Source organism: Lichenostomus cassidix, chromosome 2, assembly GCF_008360975.1.
Source record: "Lichenostomus cassidix isolate B80296 chromosome 2, HeHo_3.0, whole genome shotgun sequence".
Classification (NCBI taxonomy): domain Eukaryota; kingdom Metazoa; phylum Chordata; class Aves; order Passeriformes; family Meliphagidae; genus Lichenostomus; species Lichenostomus cassidix.
In genome coordinates this window covers 143,906,730-143,919,747 of record NC_139482.1, presented here as the reverse complement: position 1 = coordinate 143,919,747, position 13,018 = coordinate 143,906,730, and the positions used below count along the sequence as shown (strand labels likewise).

Here is a 13,018-nt window from a genome sequence, read left to right as displayed (position 1 = left end):
TCTCCTGTCACTGTCACCAGAGAGAAGAGATCAGTGCCTGCCCCTCCTCTTCCCCTCATGAGCATGTTGAAGACCTCAATGAAACTTCCCCTCAATCTCCTCTTCTTCAGGCTGAAGAGACCAAGTGACCTCAGCTGCTGCTCATATGGCTTCTTCTCCAGACCCTTCACCATTCTTGTGGCCTCCTTTGGATGCTTTTTCATAGCTTTATTTCTTCTGTATATTGTGGTGCCCAAAACTGTACACAAAAATGTGATTAGAGACAGTATCACAGAATAACTTTCATAAAGCTTCATTATGTTAATTTAGTCCACCTTCCTATCTACCACAGGCTTTAAATTTCACACTGTTATCTTTCTACTGAGCCCAAAGTCTTATCTTTGGCCACATTCTATGATAGTTCTGTTTTGGAGAACAATTTTCCTCATTGATCACCATCAAGAGATGGGCCATCAGTTATTGGCTTGGTGAACCTCACATACTATTGTTGTATCAAAAAGAAGAAAAATTATAGTATCTTTTTTTTTATTATTGAACAGGAGTAGGAGGGCATCTTCTAAGCTGAAGATCTTTTAAGTCAAACAGTATTTGATAATTAATAGATGTCCTAGTAGGCAAATCCTAATCTTTCCCTAAGTTCCAAGGTCAGTTCTTGTCAACGATGTATTTTCTTTTGAGTGCAGAATCACCACGTTTCTTCACCATCCTTGATGATATGCTCTGAGGACAAAGTAAGGAGCACAATTCTCCAGAGGATCAATGGAATGAATTTGTGTTAAAAAAAAAACCACTTGAGGGCCTCCTGAGAAAAGAGGGAAGGTACAAAGAAAAAGACTTTCCTTCATCAGAGCATGTAAAGAATCAGAGGGGATCAGTCTCTTCACGCTGATTTCCAGAAACAAATGACAGAAGCTATAGACTCTGTCTTTATTTCATGTGGGGTTTAGAATGGAGACTAAATTCACAAGGCTTCTGAAACAGACTGCTCTCAAATCAATTGCACTATGAAATAGTCGATAAAATGACTATGTTTGGCATAGTTCCTGTTCTTCCTTTCAAATGCCCAAGGCGTCCCTCTTCTATGCTGTTGTTATGAAGGGAAGGAGATTCTTTTGCCATGAGATACTCTTTTGTCAATAACACATCTTCCAAAAAATCATGGGGAACATGTTTTCTTTGAGAAGGGGAATTAATTTGGACTTTGAACTTAAGATTCTGTTTTAGCAAAGGAGTTGAGGCAGTTTGTGGTCCCTTGTCATTTGAGTGAGAAGTCCAGACTGCAACTGATTTTTTAATAAAAATGTCTGAACAAGTACTTGGACACCAGAAGTGAAATGCAATCAGTAATGTGCGTTATTAACGTGGTACTAAACAAGACAGCATATATTTAAATACAAGTAGATGTATATATTTAAATACCCTTTTATATATAATTTTGTACATGTTTGACTATAATTCCATTCAGATAATTTCGTTTAACTTGCCTTATGTCTATGTTTCATGCTGAGTGAAGAGTGTTAAAATATAACAGAAAGAGTAAATGTCACAAGAGAAAATTTATGCAGACGCTTTCAATTTTCTATTTTTGAAAGATTATTTAAATGCTTGCGAGCAAAAGTGTCAGCTTTTATGAGAATTATGTTTTGTCTATTTTTATTTAGGCTAAAGAAATAATCCTGGCTAAGCAAAAAGTTTCAACTTCAATTAAACATTCTGACTGCAATACACTGCTGAAAAATACAAGAAGGTAATTCCTTTTTATCTTCTGCATGAGTTTTATATTTGTCAGTGTATTATTCACATGCCAGAATGTGCTTCTTTTATGTTATTGTTGAAAATATGAAAATATTGATTAGTGTAGAGTAAAAGAATGTCTAAAAGCTTTAGTTTAATAGCCTCTCTGGTGCTGTTTTTTAAAAAGCGATCTCCTCCAATAGAAGAGCCAAAAATGCACTTATTTGTGCTTAGGAGTTTTTTTTCCATCACCTCATTTAGATTGTTAACTGGTATATACTAAAACTAAATCACCTACTGAGAATGGCCTCTGCAAAGCTCCTTACTATGGAACACAAGTCTGAAAACCTTTTAGAAAGCAATGATTTTTAATCTCTCATGAAGGTATTTTCTTACTGTTATACAGGCTGATCTATTGCTCCAATAAATAAGTTCAGAAAGCAATTCTGCAAGGTTTTGTAACAGAGATCCATCTTATTAAATGTGATATCAACTCCAGCTCTTGAAATCTTGCAGTTAATGACTTCCCAAAGCAAGTGAATATCAGTGATGCACTACTTTTGTTTTTATCCTTAGCAAGTGCTACTGTAGATAGACAGTAGGGTTTATGGTCACTTGGCCTAAGTACAAATACCATGATATATATTTTAATATTTCCTTTTCCTTTTGCTATATCCAATGGTATTTATACCAGAATAAGATATGGTAACAATGAAGTCTCTTAAGATGTTTATCAGTTTGTATTTGAAGTGTTGCACTTGTTTCCTTGTTTGATTTCATTGTGGTGAATGTTGTTAAAAGGCCAAGCAGTTAGTAAAAAATGGCATTTTGAATCATGGCTGTTCTTGGTCTCAATATTTAGGACACTGGTAAAATGGTTCTACAAGAGTCAATTGTAATTAATTTTACTTTTAATTTCTTATTTCTAATGAAAATCAGTCATTAATTTATTTGCTTGATGATCTGCCTTAGAAAATGACAGGGCACGTGCAAGAATTTGTTGAGGTTACTAGTGAGCCCCAAGGACTGTCCCCTTTCCTTAGGCAGCAGTCATTACAACAGTGCGTTATTTTGATTACAGAGTATTTCATATATTTTTAGAAGATCCAGGCCAAATGGTGGATATTTACTCTCCATTATACTTGCAAAGTCATGGAAATCAGGTGACATCCCTGGTGACTGGAAAAATGGAAATATTGCACCCATTTTTAAAAAGTAGAAAGGAGGATGCTAGCAACTCATGACTCATCAGCCTCACCTTTGGGATTTTTACTCTGCCTAGGAACTGGGGGGATATTTGTCTCCAGAGTGGAGCAGGCAATGACTCAATCTGTTGATGGAGATCAGTGACAAGTGGTGTCCCATAGGGGCCATACTGGTACCAATACATTTTCATGTCAAGGACACTCTCAGCAAGTTTGCGGGTGACTACAAGCTGGGTGGAGCATTTTGCATGCCAGAAGGGGGATGCCATCAAGAGGGATGTGGGCAAGCTTGAGAAGTGGTTTCACCTGAATGTCCTCAGCTTGAGCAAGGTCAGATGCAAGGTGGTGCACATGGGTCAGAAAAAACCCTGGTATAATAAAGGTTGGGGAAAGGAGGGAGTGAGAGCAGCCCTGAGAAGAACCTGGGGATACTGGTTGGTGAAAAACTGGACATGAGCAGGCAGTGTGCACTTGCAGGCCAGAAAGCCAGCCATCTCCTGGGTGGCATCAAAAGCCATGTGGGCAGCAGGTTGAGGGAGGGGATTCTCCCTCTCTGCTCTGCTCTAACAAGACCCCACCTAAAGTGCTGCATCCAGCCCTGGGATCCTTAGTACAGGAAAGACATGGACCTGCTGGAGCCAGTCTAGAGGAGGGCCACAAAAATTATCAGAGGGCTGGAGCACCTCTCCTATGAGGAAAGGCTGAGAGAGTGTGGGTTCTTCAGTCTGGAAAAGATAAGGCTTCAGGGAGGCCTTCTAGCAGGCTTTCATACTAAAAAGGGTCTTTTAAGAAAGATGGGGACAGATTTTTAATAAGGTGTCTAGAGAGAGGACAAGGAATAATTGTTTTAAAGGAAAAGAGGGGAAATATAGAAAGATATAAGAAACAATTTTTGTATTATTAGGATGGTGAAACACTGGCACCAGTTGCCCAGAGAGGTGGTGGATGCCCCATCCCTCTAAATGTTCAAGGTCAGGTTGAATGGGACTCTGAGCTACCTGATCTAGTTGAGAAATCTCTTGGTCATTGCAGAGGAGTTGGACTAGATGACCTGTAAATTTCCCTTCCATCCCAAACCATTCTGTGAATCTGTTCTGTGACTCTTCTTTGCAAAAGGAATTGTGCTTTTCCACAGAAGTACAGCTAAAGCTTTAAATGTGTGACAAGAAATAAGTTAAAAAATCATCTTGTGTATTAGGAAAATATATTTCCTTTCAGCCCTCTGTTTTTCTTTAGTTTTGGCCACACAGTAAATGTTTAAATAATAGTGGGAGCATGGAAGTAATAATGTGAAATGGTGCCTTTCCTGCCAGTATCTGTAAAGATATTCTATGGCATAGTGAAAGTCCAAGAATTTGTGTTTGATTTCCTTAAAGTTTTAAGTAATTATGAATATGCTTCCTGCAGGTTTTGAGGGTTAAAATATTACAGAAATATATATCACAAAAGTACAAGCAGAAAAAGAGTTTTTGAATTACACACCTTTCTAAAAATAGTAAGTTTTGACCTCTTTAGCTGAAAAGTCGCTGACTAGCCAGATGTTAAAAATTTGCTGAATAGTTGTCTTTTAGATTACAGAAGAACATTCATTACAGTGATTACACTTGACAGCTACAGATGTCTTAGCTAAATGCTGTCAGACATATAATCTGCCAAACTGTAATGTAGGGCTTTAAATCTCTTTAACTCTTGTTAGCTAGATTACATGATGATACTGTCATTACTTCTGCCATGTATGAGAGATTTCTTCTGTGACTATATATGAAACTGTATTTTGAGCCTTCAAAGAGGCACGTTTCTGTGGAAGGAATTTGACAGATTGATCTATTATATTTACAAAGCCTCTATTAATGCAGTAGCTGAGTATGCCATTCCTTACTGGAACTGGCCTTACAGTTCAGCTGTAAGATACCAAAGTTGAGTTCTCCACAGCTGCACAGAGGAAATTTAGAGGAAGGTAGGAACTGACTTTTCTGAAGTCATACTGGAAGTTTTAAGAGTAACAGTTCCATAAAGTCCACAATCCTTGTCTCATACCTTCAACTTTAGACTATTCTTCCTTTAGCATGTCAGAGAAGAAAGAATGGAGAAGAAACATGAAATAAAACTCGAAGTGTCTCTAAATGTAAGCATATACACATTTGAATTCCTCCAGTAACGGAAGATTCATAGGAATGTAACTTTTTTCTTTCATTTTTTGAGTTTTCTTGTTTTGCTTTTGTTTTGTTTCTTATTACTGTAGATCTTTATATACACTGAGGTTGAGAAATGCAGCCAGAGAATGGTTTAATTTTTAGAGGCAAAGGAATGGAGTGGCAGTTTCTGCAGAATTGAAAATTAATCAGCAAGTTCTGATCTACACATACTTTTTATAATGAAATAAGGAATGTAATGTAGAGGTGATTTCTGATTTTGTAGTTCAGGCATTGCAAATCTGATTGCCCTAAATGTCTTTTACCCTCTTAGCTAAGCAGGAGTGCACTGGGTGACTAAGCCAGCATATGCTTTAGAGAGTACCATGTAATACATTAGGCTGGAAATCTGACTTACATTCTACTGGAATCAGTTCTGCGTGGCAGTGCATAATGTATGAGTTTTGGCAGCTTTTTGTTTTGGTTTGTTTTTGTTCAGTTTGGGGTTTTTTATCTAGATTCTTAAGGAGAAAAAAAAAGAAAAAATATGCTGCTGGTTTGTCCACCTCTGTCTGCAGGTGCACCCATAAATGCCTTTGAACAGGTTATCCAGTTTCAACCAAATTTCACTAATTGGGAGAGACATAAAATATAAAATTATTATTTATAGGTTATGTTGAACTTGAGACTGCAAAAACTTGAATGTTTTTAATCACTGTATTGGATTTTAATTCTGATCTTTTTCTAGCAAACACGTCATGAAAAGACTCATTAACAGAACTTCTTTTACCTTTTGCAGTTTCAGTAATAAACAAGCATTACTTTAATTTTCTTGGAGAAGTCTTTGGTTTTAGTTGAGCTTTTTTTTTTCTTATTAACAAATAAAGAATAAGAGAGTGAATATTTCAAAAATTCTCTACGGTTGTCTCACTTCATATGTAACAGTGTTGCTGAAGATGAAACATACTGCAAAGCTCTGTGTTACTGAATGAGCCTGATTTAGCTTGGTTCATTTTGGTGGAGAAGAGGCAAAGAACAAATTTGTGGGAAAAATTTGTAGATGTATGAGGAAGAATCTTTCTTTGGGAGTGAGAAGTTCTAATTTGAATTCTTGAAGCAGTCCTTATGAAGTGTCAGAATTCTCCCTTTCCACAGACTGAATGGCTGAAAATCTCTTGCAGTCTTACATTCCTATAGTTTACACACAGAGGGATAGAGTTGGAAGGGAGAGAACTCCAAAAAGAAATACAGTAGAACAAAATTAGTAATTTCCTCAGGACTGGGAAGGGGAAGTGAGATGAGGTCAGAAACTGAATGGCACTCCAGACAAACCAACCTGAAAGAACTGCAGGAGGATTTATATGATCTTTCAGGATCCAGATTCTCCTCTGTGTCTAAACCAAGCACAAACATTTTAATGTGAAGAAAGCCAAGTGCATCTGAAGAGTGGCCTGAATGACAGATGAGTAAATGTGTGCAAAGATCACAAATGACAAGTCAGTTATCATTTCTATTGAGATATAAGGCCTTTGATAAATATCTGAGATTCAATCACAAATCTTGAGAGTGGAATAGTTTGCAGAATTAATATTTTCTGGCAATGAAGCTTGCTAGCTGTCATGAAGACACTGAGAGTTTTTAGAATGCAAGTAATATTGTCTGGGAAGGGAGGAATTATAGGAATTGCAATTCAATGGACTTCTTAACTGAAAGTGTAGTCAGGTATGAGTAAGCAATGTACTAAAAAAGTTTTTTTCCCAAATTAGTCTCAAAATATGGATTCATTTGCATTCTCACACAGGCCTGGAGCTAATCAAAGCAGAGGGTGTACACCTCTATCATTTGATGACTAATGAGAACAAAAGGTGGGGTGCCTCAGAAGTGATTTGAAAATTAATTTGCACACAGGTATCTGCTAATCCATAACTTTAATAAATGTGAGAAGGCTTCAGAAACATGGCCTTCTGGAGAAAGCATTCTCAAGAGAATAGTTCAGTTAGTTCCTGATCAGTGCAGCCTAAAGTAATCTTTGGTTGTGCATATGTGACAAGGACAAAAGTCTGGGGGTAGAGATGGACTTTAAAGTAGCTTTCTAACATTCCATAACTGTGAAAAAGCTTTGTTTGAATAAAGTGTGTTTTCAGTATATGTTTCCCCAGTGTTTAAGGGTTTCAAGTTTGGCTGACAAATTTAACAGTGAAAGGAGTGAAAGTAAGATGATATTATAGCCACATGTAGAAATTCAGGGTCAATTTGCATATTGCAGGTATTGGAGCATATTTCTTGCTAGCAGACAAGGTCAGTTTAAAATTTAGTATCTTGAAGTGATTATTCAAAAGAAGGAAAGAGATGGAACAATGAAGTTGAAAATGTCACAGTGACTACAATTTTCTGTCTAATTTTTAGAAACATGGATACTGGTAACATGTACATTCTCAGTCTGATGAATCCTATTTGTGAAATATATTTGTCTTTTAGAACAGTATGACCTAGATATTGTCAGTCTTTTATTTAACAGAACATTTACCAGTGATTTGTTAGTTCTTCTTCACTGTAGTTTAGTCCCCGAAAAATGAATTTGATTCTACCAGTATTCTTGTTTTCCCACAGATTCTGAAGACACCAGTTACAGCTTCATTTCAGACTACATGCATGTAGGGAGATCTGAAAGGCCTCTTACATAATGAAAGAGGAATTAATATTCCAGTTACTTAAAAAAACATAATTATTTGCTTAGATTACCTAGTAGATTTTTTAAAGCATATATTTTCAAAAGTTGAGACCAGAGTATGACAAGTGTCACACCATCAGTTTTTGACATACCTAAATAATGATTTTTCTTTCTCTGTGCTCTCAAATAATGTCATTTCAGATACTGGAATCACTTCTTGTTCAAGGAAAGGATTTATTAGTACTTTTTTCTAGGATAATGGTGTTTTTTGACCTGTTTCATTCACAGTGTTTGAATATTTGAAAAAGTGCCTCTTCAAAGCTGTTGGTTGTGATTCCTAAATATATTTAGATATTCTGATACCAGAAAGAAAACTTTCAGTCGGATATCAATAACCATATATTAATGATCAAAGATATGAGAAATCTCTAGCAATCTAAATTTTGTTGAAATTCAGAAGTTGAAACAGGGAAATGTAACTATCAATTTATTTAAATATCAAGTATGTGGATTAAGGACTGTGTAAACAAAAGTGTAAATTATCAAGAAATACCAAATTATCAGATATGCAGCATGTCACACACCAGATTGTTCAGCAGGCTGCTATAGTTATGCAAAACTTTCTTTATTGTGGAGTCTTCTAAGTTTATTCTTTAAAAGCATTATCAGACTGTGGGGAGGTAGAAATAGCCTTTTGGAGGGAAAAGAAAGTGTCAGGAAGAAAGAAAGGTTTTCATGTTTTTGGGTGGTGCGCTGGTGTTTAGACTATAATTTCTTAAGAAGAGAACATTCAGCAGCAGGTAGAAGTGCCAAAAACTGTGAACTTCACCTATTTTTAAACCTGAACTTCAAATAGTTTGCAAACACTGTGATTTTCAGGTATCTTCTCTAGCTGATCCTGCAAGGAACCATAACAGCTGTTTTACCATTGCTCATGGAAGAGTTTCAGCCACAAGATGATTTTTATTCTGCTAGGTAGAATTACGTGGAAAAAAACCCTCGTTCTTTCTTCAATAAATGTTCATGTGGTTCTTCTTGACTTCATCAATACCAAGCCTCTATTGCATAGATTGTGTGATGAGAGCAGCAGCTCCTCAGCAGATCTGTGTGCTAGCTGCACTGATTTCAGCCTGAGCCTTGCTGTCAGCCAATAGTTGTATCATGGTAGCAGTGAGACCACTGTGAAGCTTTACTAAACAAGTATAGAATGTTTGATCATCTTCATTTAAGTACATAAAAATCCACTTCTTTTCTGGAAAAATTCACCTGTGTTTGATTCTTAGTCTTACCCATTGCCTGTTTCTAACACACATCTAGGTTACATGCATTGATGAAATTTTGAGAATGGCTGATGCAATAACCTTTTCATAGCTTCTTGATGTGGATTGTTACTTATGAAACTCACCATTAATTTATTTCTGGTGCACTGAAGTTTATTTTACTACTCAGCAATAAGATATTCAAACTCCATGATTGTATTTGCATGACTGACAATTTATACAATTCTAGAGCTGTTGAACAAATGTGAAATAGCACTGCTAATTAAAATACTTCAAATTAAGGAAATTCTTTTCTAGCATGTGATGGAAGCACTGGCTGAGCCTAATTTATTTTCATATTTGTGTTTTTTTAACTTTTCTGAGGTGCTTCAGATTAGTGGTAAATGATTAGATTAAGAGCCTGGACAGGGTCTGCTCTCTTTGCAATCTCACCAACAGCTACTGATAAAGTGATTCCAGGTCACAGCACATTTCCTAAATTACACAGGAAACAAAAATGTCCCTTATTACTTGGTGATGAACATTTTTCAGAATGTTGCCACAAATTGAACACATTTTTGTTTCATTGAATAGTATAGTGCAATATCAGGAAAAAATCTAGCTTTATAAATTGAAGAACATTCAGGGTAAAGAAATAAGACTTTTCTTGTATTTGTTTTCATTACCCATAAAATTCTACTCTGAGTAATTTTTGTTTATATCACTATTTGGAAAAGATTTATCCTGATTATTAAAGCAGGCAGCTTTTCTGGCTGTTTTCTGCTCAGGAAAATGATCAAATCATTCTTTTAGTACTAGAAAAATCAAGTGGTATAGAGCTGAAAGAGGTGCTTAGGCTGGTGACTGCCTCTTCTGCTACTCCTGCTTTCCTCAGCATGGCATGGGAGCAGAGGAGGAACCTTCCCACCAGCCTCTCTGTATCTCTCCTTCAGTGACACAGAGATCCTGCACACAGGTGTGGGCTGGGATGTCTGCTCAGATCTCCCAGAGCACTGATGGAGAAGCACTGGCAGAATTTGGAAGCTGCCCTGCAAAACACTCTGTTTTAACAACTAAAGATGGTGTATTTTCCATTTAAAATATTTTATTATACTTTATTTACAAATTTTCATTACCTGTGTTGTCATCTGAAAAATGCATTCTGTCATGCAGTGACTTTGTCTCCCTGTTTGTTCTATTTCTAAGGAGTCTTTCTGATCTCCTGGGCAAACACAGTTTTCTCAAATGTCAGAAGAGTGAGGCACTGTCCTTTATAATGCTGAGCTGGGAATTGTGACTCTCTATAAAATGGAGTATGAAGATGTACAAATCGTGTTGTAATTTGAAGAAATTAAACACAATTGTACAATTAAATTTTCCGTTTGCCTTTTTTTTTGTGTAAACAGTTACAAATTACATGAAAGCAGGTTAGATTGTTTCCATTTAATCACTGAGGTTCTCTATTAGAAAAGAACAATGAGATTAAATGCTGCAAAACAGAGAGGATGTTTAAATCTCTGATTATCATGTGATGTTGCCTTATGGGTGGCCTGTACACATTTCTAAGTGTGATCTGAAAGGGTATCCTTAATAGTAATAGAATCTGAAAATTGTGTTAAAACTCCGACTTTTCTTACAATTTAGTTCTTTTTTTCATAATAAAAACATGGTGAGGATTCATATTGCCAAAATATAAAAATTAACTGATCAAGGTGAACAAGTTCCTACAATTGTATTTTCTCTCTAAATTACAGTATTTCTGTTTTCCAAAGAGGGACCTATCACCTAGAAATTAATAGACAGCCAGTGTGAAGGAACTGTTAAAAAGGAACAGAAAGAAAAAGTACTTAAAAAACAATTAGGTTTAAAAAAATGGTCTTACATCAAAAGCCTTACATCATTTGTACTGTGATACCATCAGTCACCATGTTCTGATATAAATGGAACTGCAGATATCAAAAATTAACTTTTGTTGTTTGGAGACTAAGGATTCTTTTCCACAAAATCTTAGAGATTTTGTATTGCTTTTCTGTGTTTACACTTAGGATTTTTATAGCAATCAATTTCCAAGTTACAAGAACTCTTAACCCTAGTTTAATTGGACTCAGTAACAACCATCATACCAAAGTCAATGTGTTTATAAACAGGCACCCAAAATAGAATTATAGGATCACATAATAAATTCAAACATTCTGTTATATTTGACACTGAAATTAGGTTTTTCCATTTATTTATTTTCTTCTTTTTTTTTTTAATTTTCTTTTTTCTCAGGAGTGGACAAGTTGAGAAGTTAGAAGTGGATCCTAGTAAATATTCATTCCCTGATGTGACAAAGATAATCCAAGAAAAGGAACGAACTGGACAGGGACCTATAAAGCTACAACCAGAGAAGGTTACAGAGGTTAAGAAGAGCTGTGTGGATTTTGAAAATAACGAAGATGTTCCTCCCTTAATTTGAAACATTCTGAAATAGTCCCTCTATCTGTAGTGTGAATCTTGTGTTGATGTCATGACCCTATGTGTAAACAAAATGGAGCTGAAGTTGGCAATATCATTACATTTCTTATCAATAACTTTTTTATGTTGGTGTTTTCTGCTGCATTTTCTGTTATTATATTGCTATATAAATTCTTTTTTCTAGGTTGTTTACTTAGTAAGTCTGAAATTAGAATAGGGGTCTTATATCAGAGATTGTAATTTCTTCAAAGAATTTGCTGTCTGGGCTCAAAGATGATACATTACGGTGGAAAAAGAGAAAAGGAAGGAAGAATGTACTTGTAACAAGATTTATGATTTTTCTCATTAAACTAAGGATAGGAAAAATATGTATTATTTCAGTGTTTTCATTTCCATGAAGTACAACAGTAGAAGAAAAGGGTACTGTTAGTGTGAGAGATACTGCTATAATCTACCATACATCACTGAATTTCCAGCATACTGCACCGCTCCTGGATTCTGGAGCTTGTCTAATAATGCCACTCCTTGAAGATTTTGGGAGAGAATAAAGAGAAACTTCAAACAAAAAGTAAGTTGAGTCACCTACATCACATTGCTTATGTATTTGTAATTGTTTCTTTATAAAGGAAGATTTCATTTGGTCCAGCTGAAAGACAATGCTTCAGATTCAAATAAACTTTTGCTTCTAGTCAAGAGCAAGCAAAGTCAGGAAGAATCAAACAATATTTTCTGGTTAGAACTTGTTTTCATCCTTAAGACAGAAAATTAATAAGTTGCACTTATTATAACTTTATAACTATTATTATACAATTATAACTGAACCACTGTTTAAGTTCAGATAGTGCCCACAGTATCCTCAGCACATAGTCAAGTTCACAACACATTCTTTTAACGTGCTGTGTCCCTTATTGTGAAAAACCTAATGCAAAAAACTCAGCAGTTTGAATGAAAATATTTCCATTGAATTCTGGGAATTTTCAGCCACTCTAAAATGCTTTGTGATTCTTCACAGATGTTTAATGTAAGATAAAGATAAATAGTCTATCTTTAAGTGAACTGAAGAGAAGCAGAACATATCCATCAACTTAGGCTGAGGGCTTGAACTGATGCATTTTCTTCGGTTGCAATTTCAAATGGATATAGGATAAAAAGAATGATTTTTCATACTAATGCTGCATATACAAAAAGCTGAAAAGAAAATTTATATATCACAAAGACATAAACCAAAGTTGAATTTGGGCATCATCTGATGTACTTTTGTATTATCCTGGAATTTGCTTTTGCACTGACTCAATTTTTTCAACTCCAGAATAAATTCTTGAATGATACAAGCCTCTGAGCCCTGGAATCTATTTAACTATCTCTGCTCTGGTTAATGGAGTATAAAAATATCAACTACTCTTGCAATATGTCCCAATTCACTAGCAATGCCTAATCTTGCCAGATAACTATGGAAAAGATGTATTAAATTTTATCTCGTGACCTCACTGAGTAGTAATATGCCCATAGGGTTAGCATGGATCATTTTCTGGATTGCACATTAAAGTGTCTGTACTTGTG

General features: G+C 35.6%; 1 protein-coding gene across 6 annotated transcripts in view; it reads left to right on the top strand.

The window, feature by feature from the left end:
* Positions 1 to 11,824, top strand: part of DNAAF11 (dynein axonemal assembly factor 11) — a 34,899-nt gene extending 23,075 nt beyond the window's left edge. For 5 of the 6 annotated variants that reach the window (XM_085053606.1, XM_085053610.1, XM_085053607.1 and 2 more), the window contains 2 exons: positions 1,662 to 1,747; positions 11,273 to 11,824. In XM_085053606.1, coding sequence (XP_084909732.1) covers positions 1,662 to 1,747; positions 11,273 to 11,459 — 273 coding nt within the window. In that variant the 3' untranslated portion in view covers positions 11,460 to 11,824. The remainder of the gene's footprint in view (positions 1 to 1,661; positions 1,748 to 11,272) is intronic. The other variant, XM_085053611.1, reaches the window with a different exon arrangement.
* Positions 11,825 to 13,018: the final 1,194 nt, after the last annotated feature.